The sequence below is a fragment of the Hemibagrus wyckioides genome, linkage group LG06 (assembly GCF_019097595.1).
Source record: "Hemibagrus wyckioides isolate EC202008001 linkage group LG06, SWU_Hwy_1.0, whole genome shotgun sequence".
In the NCBI taxonomy this organism is placed as follows: domain Eukaryota; kingdom Metazoa; phylum Chordata; class Actinopteri; order Siluriformes; family Bagridae; genus Hemibagrus; species Hemibagrus wyckioides.
The window spans coordinates 5,102,173-5,115,629 of record NC_080715.1 but is presented as its reverse complement, the minus strand read 5'-3'; the positions used below and the strand labels follow the sequence as shown (position 1 = coordinate 5,115,629).

General features: G+C 36.3%; 1 protein-coding gene across 1 annotated transcript; it reads right to left on the bottom strand.

The window, feature by feature from the left end:
• Positions 1 to 3,464: 3,464 nt before the first annotated feature.
• Positions 3,465 to 10,635, bottom strand: LOC131354823 (complement C1q-like protein 4). Its single transcript, XM_058392876.1, has 4 exons — positions 10,371 to 10,635; positions 8,365 to 8,466; positions 4,592 to 4,726; positions 3,465 to 3,927 (listed from the first exon to the last, which is right to left on the bottom strand). Exons 1-4 carry the CDS (start codon positions 10,594 to 10,596, stop codon positions 3,647 to 3,649), a joined length of 744 nt encoding a protein of 247 aa, XP_058248859.1. The 5' UTR covers positions 10,597 to 10,635; the 3' UTR covers positions 3,465 to 3,646.
• Positions 10,636 to 13,457: the final 2,822 nt, after the last annotated feature.

Sequence of the window (13,457 nt, the reverse complement as noted above, 5' to 3'; positions counted from 1 at the left end):
AAAGATGTAAGGAACATGGTGTCACAAGTGCGATTATTGTAAAGCTAAATTTTGACATTTTGTGGCCTAGCAGTCTTTGATAACTATCAAGCAAGGTGTCTATCTGGTCTCTGGTCTTCAGGACAGCTAGTTAAATAGAAAATATATTTAATTTACCTAAAAGCATGTGGGATATTTTCATTTAAGATTCATATTAGATTTATTCACCATAATGTAAATCTTATGATTTTGACTAGGGATGGAGTTTAGGATTTGTGTAATGCAACAACTGATTATATAAAAGTATCTTTTATGAGTTTTCATCAATTCTGACCGAAAACACCAAAGCCTGATTCAAACACAAATTAAAAACCAAGGATCTGACAAATCATGATGAAATATACAGTGAGAGGGGTGTATGTGGGTAGTTTCCTTACTGCTTCATTAAGAATTTTGTGCAAGATTAGATTGGTATTAATAAAGCTAACCCAAAGTTAAAAATCTTCCTTTTCTAATATAAAGTGCTTTTAGACCAAAAGTCGTTGCTCAGTCAAGCATAAAAACGGAATGACGTTGCCGATACTTAAAGGTTACAATCTCACAAATCTGACTGCAGAAAATAAAAAAAGAAATAAAATCCTAACTTTTCCTCCTTCTCCTCCCCTGTTTTTAAATCTTACATGTTTTAGAGTCCTACCTATTTAAATCCCCTTTAAGTTTTCTCTGACCATATGAAGGAAAAAAGAAACTGTTAAAGTTATTTCCTCCTAAGTCAGCGCTGAAGGGGTTTAAAAGGGGCATTTCCGCTGGAGTAAAATGTGAAAGAAGTGCACTTGCTGTAAGCTAAAGGAGAGGCTTTGAAGATGAAGATGAAAGTCAGTGGTGCTGGTGTTTGAGGATGAAGAGCATTAAACTGAAACTAAAGAAACGTGAACTAATGGATCAGGATTAGACTGTAATGAGATGGTTGCCTATGAAAGATTTAACTCCTGCACTTTGAAATAATATGAAGATACTTTGAAAGCTTTGTTACTTTTCTACACTGTATCCTGTAAACATTACTAAACACTGTTATGTTCAGGATGTTCAGTCCACAGGACAGTCTCTCTGATTACAGCATTCATTATTTATTAATAATCCATTATTAATACTCCATTTCATTGGCTTTGTACTTTGCACAATAACGTTGAATCTAACCTAATCTAATCTAATCTAACACACAGACTTATATATTAATCGTTTTCTCATTAAAAATGATTTTAATTTTTTCTCCCGAATTGCCCAGATTTATTTTTCTTCGCTTTTCTGATAAAATATATAATATAATATAATATAATTCTAAAATATTGTTAACTGATGTTTACTACATTCTTGTCTAATGTTAGCTAAAGCCTAACATAGATTGATATATATATATATATATATATATATATATATATATATATATATATATATATATATATATATATATATATATATATATATCTTTTTTTATTAGATTAACATGAGTTGAGAAAGGGGGCGGGGCTTCCTGAATGTAAATCAATTCTGAAGTGTTTAAAAGTGTCAATCATTAAAGATTCAGAAGTCAAATGGTGTTTTTTTTTCTTCACATTCTTTTGCTGTTATCTAACTATCATTTATAGCATAACATTCTCCATTTTTAAAATGAAGAAAATGAGCGACGATCTGGACTGCTCTGCAATTTCAGAAATAAAACTGTTCTCTCTCTCTGCCTGTGTGCAGTGCGCTGAGTAAACTCAAGTTTCTCTCGCGTCGTCTGCCATCTGCACGCTGCTGCTTAATTACATCCTCAACCTGGGGAGATTAGCAGCACTAAACTGATGAGGATGATTTCAAACCCAGAAGAGGAACAGATTTGTGCCTGGGGGAAATGTACACACAAACTCATCTACAAACACAAATAAACTGAGTCCATGAGCACACAGTATCAACTCTCTGACATTCAGAGGGGTTTAAACCTCACTGTTGCTCTGCGGAAACCACGCTGAAGTCGGTGCTCTGATTTACAATTACATATTTCTGTGAACCGCATCCTGTAATACACATAGCTAGTAATGTTACATGTACACCGATCAGGCATAACATTATGACCACCTGCCTAATATTGTGTTTGTCCCCCTTTTGCTGCCAAACCAGCCCTGACCTGTCGAGGCATGGACTCCACTAGATCCCTGAAGATTTTAGCAGCAGATACTTTAAGCCCTCTAAGTTGCGAGGTGGGGCCCAAAGCATGACACTGCATCTGCCAGCTTGCCTTCTTTCCACTGTGCATCCTGCTGTCATGTGTTCCCCAGGTAAGTGACAAACACGCACCTGGTCATGCGTGATTCAAACCAGGCCACCTTCTTCCATTGCTCCATGGTCCAGTTCTAATGCTTATGTGCCCATTGTTGGTGCTTTGGTGGTGCACAGGGGTCAGCATGGGCACCCTGACTGGTCTGCAGCTATGCGGGCCCCATACACAAGAAGCTGCGATGCATGTATTCTGACCCCTTTCTATCAGAACATTAACATTAGCATTAGCATTAGCATTAACATTAACATTAGCATTAATTTCTTCAGCAATTTGAGCAACAGTAGCTCGTCTGTTGGATCGGATCACACGGGCCAGCCTTCACTCTCCACGTGCATCAATGAGCCTTGACCGTCCATGACCCTGTCGCCGGTTCACCACTGTTCCTTCCTTGGACCACTTTTGATAGATACTGACCACTGCAGACTGGGAACACCCCACAAGAGCTGCAGTTTTGGAGATGTTCTGATCCAGTGATCTAGCCATCACAATTTGGCCCTTCATTAAACTCGCTCAAATCCTTACGCTTGTCCATTTTTCCTGCTTCTAACATCAACTTTGAGGACAAAATGTTCACTTACTGCCTAATATATCCCACCCACTAACAGGTGCCATGATGAGGAGATCATCAGTGTTATTCACGTCACCTGTCAGAGGTCATAATGTTATGCCTGATTGGTGTAATCAGCCTGTAAATTTGAAATGGTTTCTTTCACATTGTCCTAATTGTGTAAAAATAGATTTACTCTTAAATCATTACTTGGAAATAAAAATAAATACTACTACTAATAATAATAATAATAATAAACTTATATATCGAAAAAAAAGTTTCCCATTGGGATGAATAAAGTATCTACCTATCTATCTATCTATCTATCTATCTATCTATCTATCTATCTATCTATCTATCTAATAATAATAATAATAATAATAATAATAATAATAATAATAATGATAATGATAATAATAATAATGTAATTAAAAAATAATAATTTATAAAAAATAATTTAGATATACATATATTTAAATTCCAAATGTATTAAAATTAAAAATAAATATAATAAATAAAAATCAGTAGTATAAGTTAACCCTGAAATTGAATAAGTATTGAAGGTAAAAATGTAACAATGAACAAATTTAATAAAAATTAAATAAAATAAAACCATAGTAAAGCATAAATTATGTATGTTTATTATTGAGATACAGTTTTGAGACACAAATCATAGTCCTCAAAGCTCAAAGCACTTTTTTCTTTGTTGTATTCAATATTAGAATTAATAGAAGCTGAGCTTTGTTTCGGACGAATGCTCTGCATTGCACTCAAATCTGAATATAGAGGCACACTTTTTATTACATTGGAGAAATCAGGAACCCAGAAAAGGTGCTAACACTGTTGTAACTATCAAAAATGTACAGACCGGACCACAGCTCGATGTACACTTCATCGCCCTTTTCCAGCATCAGCACGGCCCTGTTGGCTCCGTTCACGTCTTTATGGTTGCTGTTGTAATCGTAGGTAGCTACGATCTGCTCGCCGTTTTTGCGCAGATGTACGCCCATGCTGGATCGTTCGTTTGCGAAAGCAGAGAAGCCAAAGTAGTACACGCCCTTCACCGGAGCGGTGAACTTTCCTGCAGAAAGAAAGGACCTTAAAGCTTTTTTATTATGGATAAAATCAGGAAATATTTCAAGTACGTAAGTAGCATTTATATGTCACATATACTGTACATTACTGCACAGTGAACTACTTTCTCTCATATCCCATCCTTGTGGGGTTTGGATCAGAGCACAGGGACAGCCATAATGCACTGTCGGGGAGTGGACGGGAGGGGTTAAGGGCCTTCCTCAAGGGCCCAACAGGGGTTAAACCCCAATCTTCCTATTAACAACCCAGAGCCTTAATCACTTGAGATACCACCTCCCCCATTAAAGTAAGCTATGTGTATGGCACCTGAGTGTTAGGTCAGCTTATTCTTCTATTATTCATATCATATTATTCTTTTTAAGTGATTTATTTGTCTCTATCTGTCACATTTGACATCCTTCATGCAAACTGTCAATCCCAGATATATTTTTTTCAGGTATAAGGCGAGTGCATGTGTTTAAAGTTAAAGGTAATAGAATAAATCATATTGTAAAATCTTCTGATTTAACTGAAAATCTAGCAACATAAAAGGCTCAGAAAGTTGACTTAAGCAGGTGTATAACTTGAGTCTGACTACAAGGAACTTTCCCTACAGAAATTTTTTCAGACTTTCATCAGAGACCTGGAATTTGGTAAAGCTGGCTCAGTACCTGTACTTGGATTGTAGGCTTGTCCGATGTTTGTGAAAACTTTCTGAAACTTCAAGATTTCCCTAGTCGAGTATCCTCCCATGGTACGACCAGCATGACCAAACAGAGATGCAGAGAACGCGACGTTGGGTTTATCTGTCCAACAAAATACAAGCAATTCAGACATCAGCAAATTCAGTGTCATCACAAAGATATACTACGTACATGTATACAGTCTTATGCAAAAGTTTAGGCACCCCTTGATAAATAACAGATTTTGGTGATTTTTTAATTGAAAAGATGTTAACACAGTCTCTCTTGGAAATGGAAAAAATGCACAATATTTTCAGCAAACATTGATGCATAGTTACTACTTATGCCATAAATTGAACAAAGATAAAAAATAAAAACATTATTGTGGCACTGTGCAAAAGTTTGGGCACCCTACATAATCAGTACTTAGTAACACCTACTCTGGCAGATATCACAGCTTGCAAACGCTTTTTATAGCCAGCTAAAAGTCTTTCAATTCTTGTACTTGGGATTTTCTCCCATTCTTCCTTGCAAAAGGCTTCTAGTTCTGTAATATTCTTTGGTCCTCTTGCATGCACAGCTCTTTTAAGATCTACTCACAAATTTTCAATGATGTTTAAATCAGGGGACTGTGATGGCCATTCCAAAACCTTCAGCTTGCGTCTCTTTAGGTATTCCATAGTGGATTTCGAGGTATGTTTAGGATCATTGTCCTGTTGTAGAAGCCATCCTCTTTTCAGCTTCAGCTTTTTTACAGATGGTGTGAGGTTTGCTTCCAGAATTTGCTGGTATTTAGTGGAATCCATTCTTCCCTCCACCCGTGCAATGTTTCCTGTGCCACTGGCTGCAACACAACCCCAAAGCATGATAGATCCACCCCCATGCTTAATAGTTGGCAAGGTGTTCTTTTCATGAAATGCTGCTCCTTTTTTTTCTCCAAACATGCCTTTGCTGTTTGTGGCCAAAGAGTTCTATTTTAACTTAATCAGTCCACAGCACTTGTTTCCAAAACGCATCAGACTTCTGTAGATGTTCTGTTGCATACTTCTGACGTTGGATTTTATGATGGGGACGCAGGTAAGGTTTTCTTCTGCTGACTCTTCCATGAAGGTCTTGTCTGTGCAAGCATCGCTGCACAGTGGAACGGTGCACCACCACTCCTGAGTCTGCTAAATCTTCCTGCAGGTTTTTTGCAGTCAAATGGGGGTTTTGTTTTGTCTTTCTGACCAGCATACGAGCAGTTCTCTCCGAGAGTTTTCTTGGTCTTCCAGATCTCATCTTGACCTCCACAGTTCCCCTGAACTGCCATCTCTTAATTATACTTCTCACTGTGGAAACTGCAAGCTGATAACGCTTTGCTATCTTCTTGTAGCCTTCTCCTGCATTGTGGGCATCAATAACTTTCATTTTCAGAGTCTTACACAGCTGCTTAGAGGAACCCATGGTTGTTGAGTGTCCGCAAGTGTGTGCACAAGGTTTGAAGAGTCAAAGTATTTGTAAAGCTTTGAAACTGGCATTTACTAATGACAGCTGTTGCCATGCATCAGATCTAATGAGCTGATTAAGGTCTGAAACCTTGTAAAAAGAATCTGAGACTCTGGAACTCTTAGAGTGCCCAAACTTTTGCACAGTGCCATAATAATGTTTTTATTTATTTTTTTTGTTCCATTTATGGCATAAGAAGTAACTATGCATCAATGTTTGCTGAAAATATTGTGCATTTTTTCCATTTCCAAGAGAGATGGTGTTAACATCTTTTCAATTAAAAAATCACCAAAATCTGTTATTTATCAAGGGGTGCCTAAACTTTTGCATAAGACTGTACATACACAGAAGGGCCCAAAAAATGTGTAAACACTTCAAAAGTTGTTATCTATGCCCTCAAATTGAATTATGGCAGCAGTGTGTAGTGTTATATTTTCTTTAAAGATATCAGCAGCAGCACCTAACCCTAACCCTGGGGGGGGCATATGCTTTGTTTCTATTCCCTTAGCCTGAAGCATTACTGCAAATGCTCAGGTCTGAAATGCTGGGACAAATGCATACTCGGTTGAGGTAAATCAGCCCAGGATCAATAACACAGACACAGGTCATGTGATCACAAGGCAACAACACAGTTAACAAGAGACAGAAACAAAGTCACACCAGGAAAGCATGTTTTTGTTTTTCCCTTAATCTTTAAAGTGTCTGTATTGTTATTCTTCTTGTGGTTTGCTATTAGCATTTGATCCAATTGTCATGTTTAGCATTCAATTCAATTAAATGCTATACAGCCTACAGCCTTCAACCATATATTCTTCCTTGGATAGCTTTAGGGGCTGTGAATGCTAAAAACAAGCAGTCTTCATCCATCACTAAACAGTTCAACATTATAGTATTTAAGGAGGCTTTCACACTGGCACGAAAAACCTATAATGCACACATATAGAAATAATCACTGAACAGACCTGCAATTCCAACAGCGTCATATATGGAACCCAGTTACATCAATTTGAGCCTCGTTTACTGAGAGGTCAATAAATTTCATTTCCTCCTGTTTTTGTTGTGTCCATGTTGATGATTGAATGTCTTTTTCAAGTTCCACTCCACAGTGGAAGTTAATATGAAGCTCATATGAAAGTAGACACTCAAGACTCAGTAGTTTTCCAAAAGTATTTGTGTTTTTACGTAGACTACTAGGGGCGATATATTCATAGAAAAGTTTCGCTAATACAATGTTTGTATCTTCAAAGTAAATGTTGATATCAAACCTATTTTTACTCTCTGAGATGCTCCAAGTGCTTGTTCATCTAAAAAGCAGCTCGAATTTGATCTTCAACCAGTAAAATTCTGTGTAAGGTTCTCCAACAGAGGGAAAAGCACACGTCTAAAACACACTGAAAGCAAACAGACTCGTTTTAGATCAGACTCACAGCCTGAACATCATTTATTTCTTTATACTGATTGAAAACGTCCCATAAGTGGAAAACCAGTGTACTGGTAAAACGGGTTAATGCACCATGATGTCACCCTCAACCACAGACACCAACAAATGACACCAGAATAAGAGCCGGTCCACTAATCTGATTGGTCGAGCATGATTATATATAATATAACCACACTGGGATGTTTCACTGTGTGTATTACTTCACTTGTGTGTGTCCTTCATGTAAAATTCCACTTCCTAGTATGAAAGTATTACTACGGTAGAGTTAGCCTCATACCTGCAAATGACACGTTTTCTGGAATATAACCTTTGTCTTAAAATGTAAAAGCTACTCAAATGTAGATGAAATGAAAGAAGGGATGCCAATTTCACCGGGATTAACCTTTTATATCAGACTTGCGGCCAGAAAATCATGCATTTGTTTATACTGATTGAAAATGTCCCATTGGAGTGCCTCAGTTGGATTTATTTATTTTATTTTATTTTCATTTCATGTACCCCTTATCCGATCTATCATCGGGACACAGGGAACCTGTGCCTTTCTCAGGCGTCATCGGGCATCAAGGCAGGATACACTCTGGACGGAGTGCCAACCCATCGTAGGGCACACACACTCATTCACTCACACTATCACACACTACGGGCAATTTAGATCACCCTAGAAGCATATCTTTGGACAAAAAACAGGGCACCCAGAGGAAACCCACCAAGCACAGGGAGAACAAGCAAACTCCACACACAGTGAGCAGGAGCAAGACTCAAACCCAGGACACTGGAGGTAAACGTGCTAACCACTAAGCCACCTTTATTTTTATTTATTTTTTATTTTTTTTACCTGCTAGTTGTTTCTCGAGTGCCTCCAGCTTGACCTTCTGCTCTGCCACTGTGGATTTCAGTTCAGTGAGCTCAGACTGAATGTTATTGTCGCATGTGTTTCCTGTAAGATAACAAGACATTAATGTGTTAAGAAAGCTGAAATGACCCATCTACGGTGTCAAATTAGTGCCATAAGTAGATTAGTTCATTAAATAAATATTAAATATAAATAAGGGAGCGTGGATTATAAAATACGGCTCCAGTCACCGTTCCTGTCACAGTTCCTGACCAGATTCTTACATTTATTTATTTATTTTTTTAATGACTGAATATCTTTTATATAGCAGCACCAAGATGGTGTTTAATGGAAAGACTTTCTTAGAATGAAGATACAGAACTTTACTTTGGGCTTAATAGGAAAGTTAAAAGAAGATAGAAGATGTGATATTTGAGCCTCGATGATCCAATCCATTGAGATATCCTTATGCTATAGACCTGTAGCCTGAGTGTCAGGGGAATGTTGTGGGACAAGGAAGAGGTGAAGTACCTTCCTGTATATAATAGCACCAAAATAATAATAAAAAAAAAAAAAAGGAAAAAAAAAATTCGGAGTCATATGGAGTTGTGCTCTCCATGCATGTCAAGTGAGACCGATTCTATCAAACCCCAGGAACAATCACACTCTAATCTTTCCTGACTTCTGATCCTGTTAATCGCCGATATTCCTGATATTCCTCAATACTTTTGCCCATTCTTATTTCGGCAGCCATTCCAATATTTTTGCTTATCCCTATTTTTCTGACGTTTACATTGCCTCCAGCCCCTCGAGTCTTTCCTCACCACCATCACCTCTGGCTTGCTCATTATTACAAATTTTAACTTAATAAAAATATATCTGGAATTTATACATGTCTGAAAAGTTGCTTTGTCCACAAGATCGATACGAATAATATTAAATTGAATTTAAATCACAGTAGCGGCTCTATGATGGGACTGCATTCTGTTGCATGCAATAAAGCCATAAATCAATTAATTTAATTCAAAAACGGGTCAGAGGGACTCATTTTTAAGGTCTTGCATTATGAATATTTTTGTTATTTGTACTCCGACACTTTTAGAGAAGTTGTTGCCTCTCAGATGGCTAGACTCATCTTTAACCTCTTAACTTCTTATAGAACTCACATATTTACTTTCTTCCCCCAAGTCTGTCTACTCATACTGGAAACTTTTTTTTTTACCCCAAAAACATTTTCTGTCTAATAAAACCAGAATAAAAGCCCAGATCCTCTTTTTTTGTAATTGTTTTTAAATAAAAGTGAGCCCAGGCAAAGCCTTTTTATTCACATCATGTATTTTAAAATATATTTTTAGGTAATCAGCAGAGTGCTTTCTGCTTTTGAAGCTGTTCTTCAAGTTTCATCCGAAAATTTATTAAGGAGTAATATTGCACTTTTACTTGAGAAGAGAATTCAAAGTAGTTGCATGGAATCTTGCTTTTAAGTGTTTTGTATTTTATTTATTTTTTGCATAACCCCAGAATAACGTCTGTCTCCCACTCTCTCTCTTTTCTGTCTGGCTCTCTTTCTCTCTCTCTCTCGCTCTCTCTCTCTCTCTCTCTCTCTCTCTCTCTCTATATATATATATATATATATATATATATATATAGAGAGAGAGAGAGAGAGAGAGAGAGAGAGAGATATGTATATATATATATATATATATATGTATATATATATATATATACAGAGGGAGAGACGTATATAGAGAGAAAAAGAGAAACAGACAGACAAGTAGAGAGAGTCTCTCTCTCGTTGCCTTCTTCAGACTTCTCAGACTTCTCTGTCTGTTTCTCTTTTTCTCTCTATATACGTCTCTCCCTCTCTTTCTGCCTGCCCCCACCTCTCTCTCTCTCTCTCTCTCTCTCTTTTCATTCCAGCAGCATACCCATGATTCACTATCAATATGTAATCACTTTATTCTTACTTGTCATAATTTTAAGTAGATCTCTCTCGCTTCTCTACTCACCATTTGATTGTCCTTTTTGATTCTTCCACTCTTCCAAAAGAGCTGTCTGGGATTTCAGGATGGATTTTATTTCGCTGACATCACTGGTGATCATCAAGATATAGGAACTCTCTCCAAGGTGGCCCTCTGGAGTAACATCTCCACCCTGCACCACAGCACACTGATACAGAGAGAGCACAAGGAACACCAGAGCTTTCATTCTGAGTGCTGAAGGTCTGCAGAACATTTCAATTCTGTTTCACTTATGAGGTTGTGTTTGTAAAGTTCAACAAAACCGACTAAAGTTCAAGGAAGTTCTTGCGCAATTTATCCTTAGAACCTGTCAGTATCTGGTAATCATTAATGTACACTTGATCAAGTCAGGTTGTAGGTATTTCAGTAGGTCTATCCATTTGTCCAGCTTCATGGCATTTCATTGCTATTTACCTGTATTTTGCAATGACAATAAAGTTATAAATCTATCTATCTATCTATCTATCTATCTATCTATCTATCTATCTATCTATCTATCTATCTATCTTGATATAAACATGATGTTGTATGTAAATATTTTAATGCATTAATAAAACCATAAAATCAACAGAAATGAGAAAACAGCATATAGACCTACAATAACTACACTTTACACTACATTTGACTTTGACTAAACGCTCTTCATTAAAAAATGATTTTAATGATTTTTTAAATCATTAAAAAAGCCCGAATGTTGCAATGCCATTAGCATTATTTCATTTATTTATTTATTTTTTAAATAGCTAATTCTAAGCTTAATAATAAAATAATCCTGGTTAATAAAATAAAATAAAATAAAATATATTATTAAATTATTATATTATGTATGTGTGTACTGTATTCACTGTAGCATTTATAAAAAAAAAAAAAAAACAGTTAATAAACGTAATAAAAAGACTTCCAAAAAAAAGGTTCCAGTAATTTATATATTAAAACTCGCTAAAGTGGACCTCGATTGATTGTATAATTGTTAATGAGTTGCGTCCATTTGATATACAAATTACAGCATCAAATTTAAATCGGCTAATTATTTCAACTGCATACAAAAAATGTCATCAAAAATATTGAAACTCATCCCATGCTATAAACATGTGATCATTTTATACATTAGCAAAGTACACGCTAGCTAGACCAGCCTTTCTGATAACTTTCAATACAAATTTGTATATCAATACAAAAATTTCAAAACAAGTTAATTACTTAAAGGCGTCAGATACCGTTTCTATTAATCCCGTTAGCACAACAAGCTTTGCGCAGAGCGATAGACTTCTTGTAGAATTAGCACAATAATTACTGCTTTAATCATCTCCATTGTGTAAGCCACTTTTCCACTTTAAGTCGCCGTTTTCTAATACACTGCAACAGAATAGAAGGAGCTAACAGCGTAGCCTTTTGTATTCAGGCTGAAAGAAGAACATGGGGAGGTAAGACTCTGTGCCACTGCATGTAAATTAGCAAGGAGCTATAATTTAGGACAATTAAAATTTTTGCCTCCTTCTGGCTTTTTGTGTAAAATAATGAGTACAATTATTAAGTCCAAAGCCAGCAATCTTACTCTAGCAAGACATTTGGATAAAGGCTTATAAATAGTGAATATGTGATGGCCTTGTACAGAAAATACTAACTTTAAAAAAAAAAAAATCCCAAACAGTTTGTCATTTAGAAGCAAACATTGAGTCTGGACAAAGTGGAGAGTTTTTTTTTTATGTCTGTATTCTTTCCTTCTTTTCATGTGCATTTACTTCCCCATTGATAAAGTTAAATATTTACATACATTTCTGAATTTTGGAGATGGTCAAGTGAGCAGAGGGTGAATCAGAGGCCATGATGTAGGAGGACATTTACTACTTTAGCCAGCATCGTTTCAGTACTGTGATAGAGCCTAAATCCCAACTGAATGATTTCTTGAATGTGATTCCTATATATGTGTAGCCAAGTAGTAAAAATAAACGTTGTTTAAAGCGTATGTATAATTATATAAAATGAACATGGCCCTTTAAGAGGTTTCCGTTCTACTCGGGCAACACCGTACATGTGTTTTTACTTTAATGTGCGCAAACAATGAATTTTTTTACTGCATAGAGAGAGAGCTCCATGTGTAGTGCTCGCAGCAATCAGGATTTATCGAGTGGAAACATCGTCTTTGTTGATGCAGTGGAATCGTCCATGGCGATGAGTGGGCCTAGGGGTTAATGCTAACGGATCGTCCACTGCTGTATTCCAGTTGTTGTTGTTGTTGTTTTCCTTTTATTTTTGTTTGAAATAATTTGTATTAAACCAGAGTATTGCAGTACACCCCACTATATTTTATTTAGTTTTAATTCCTTTATTTTGCTCCCATTGACCCACAGTCACTTTTCTAAAACAGCAGTCAGAATAAAACCCAGCTAAAGAGAAGCATCCTTGTGTTCTGGTGTATCCTTTTTTTATGTACACCCAGCTACACAAGTATGAGTTTTGCCTTAGACCTTGAGGATTAAGAGGAGATTAAATATTTGACTACTTCAGAGCACTACTGGTTGGTCTTCCTATACATCTGCTTAACTCCTTGCAGTTATCGGTTAGTTAGAGGAAAAGCAGCTGCCTAAATTGTCCCCAGTGTTCACTCATATCCGTCCACTTCTGTGTTCTTTTCACTGATAAATACAATTAAAAATGTAGCTTAATACTATTACCACACTATCAGTATTACTATAAGCTAATGGTCAATGTCCCAACTGTGGGTTTTCTGACATTATTAACCAACTGAATTTTTTAGGTACATTTTCCTGCTAACAATAAATAGGATATCTTTGGAGGGCTTTTCAAAACTCATGATATTGGCTAACATAAGCTAACTAGGCAGGATATTTGAAAAGATTTTTAATCTTTAATGAAGAATCTTCATATTCCTCACTGCTAATGACCCTAATATTAACTAGTGTAAACTAGAGTAAAATGTTTATAATCATGATTGCTAATTCTAATCAAACCTGGCAGGATTTCTGGGGGCAATTTTTAAGTAATATTCCTTAATGTTCGTACTCGATGCTAAACTCTCACACTTATGCTCACTAATTCAGAACACTAGAAAAA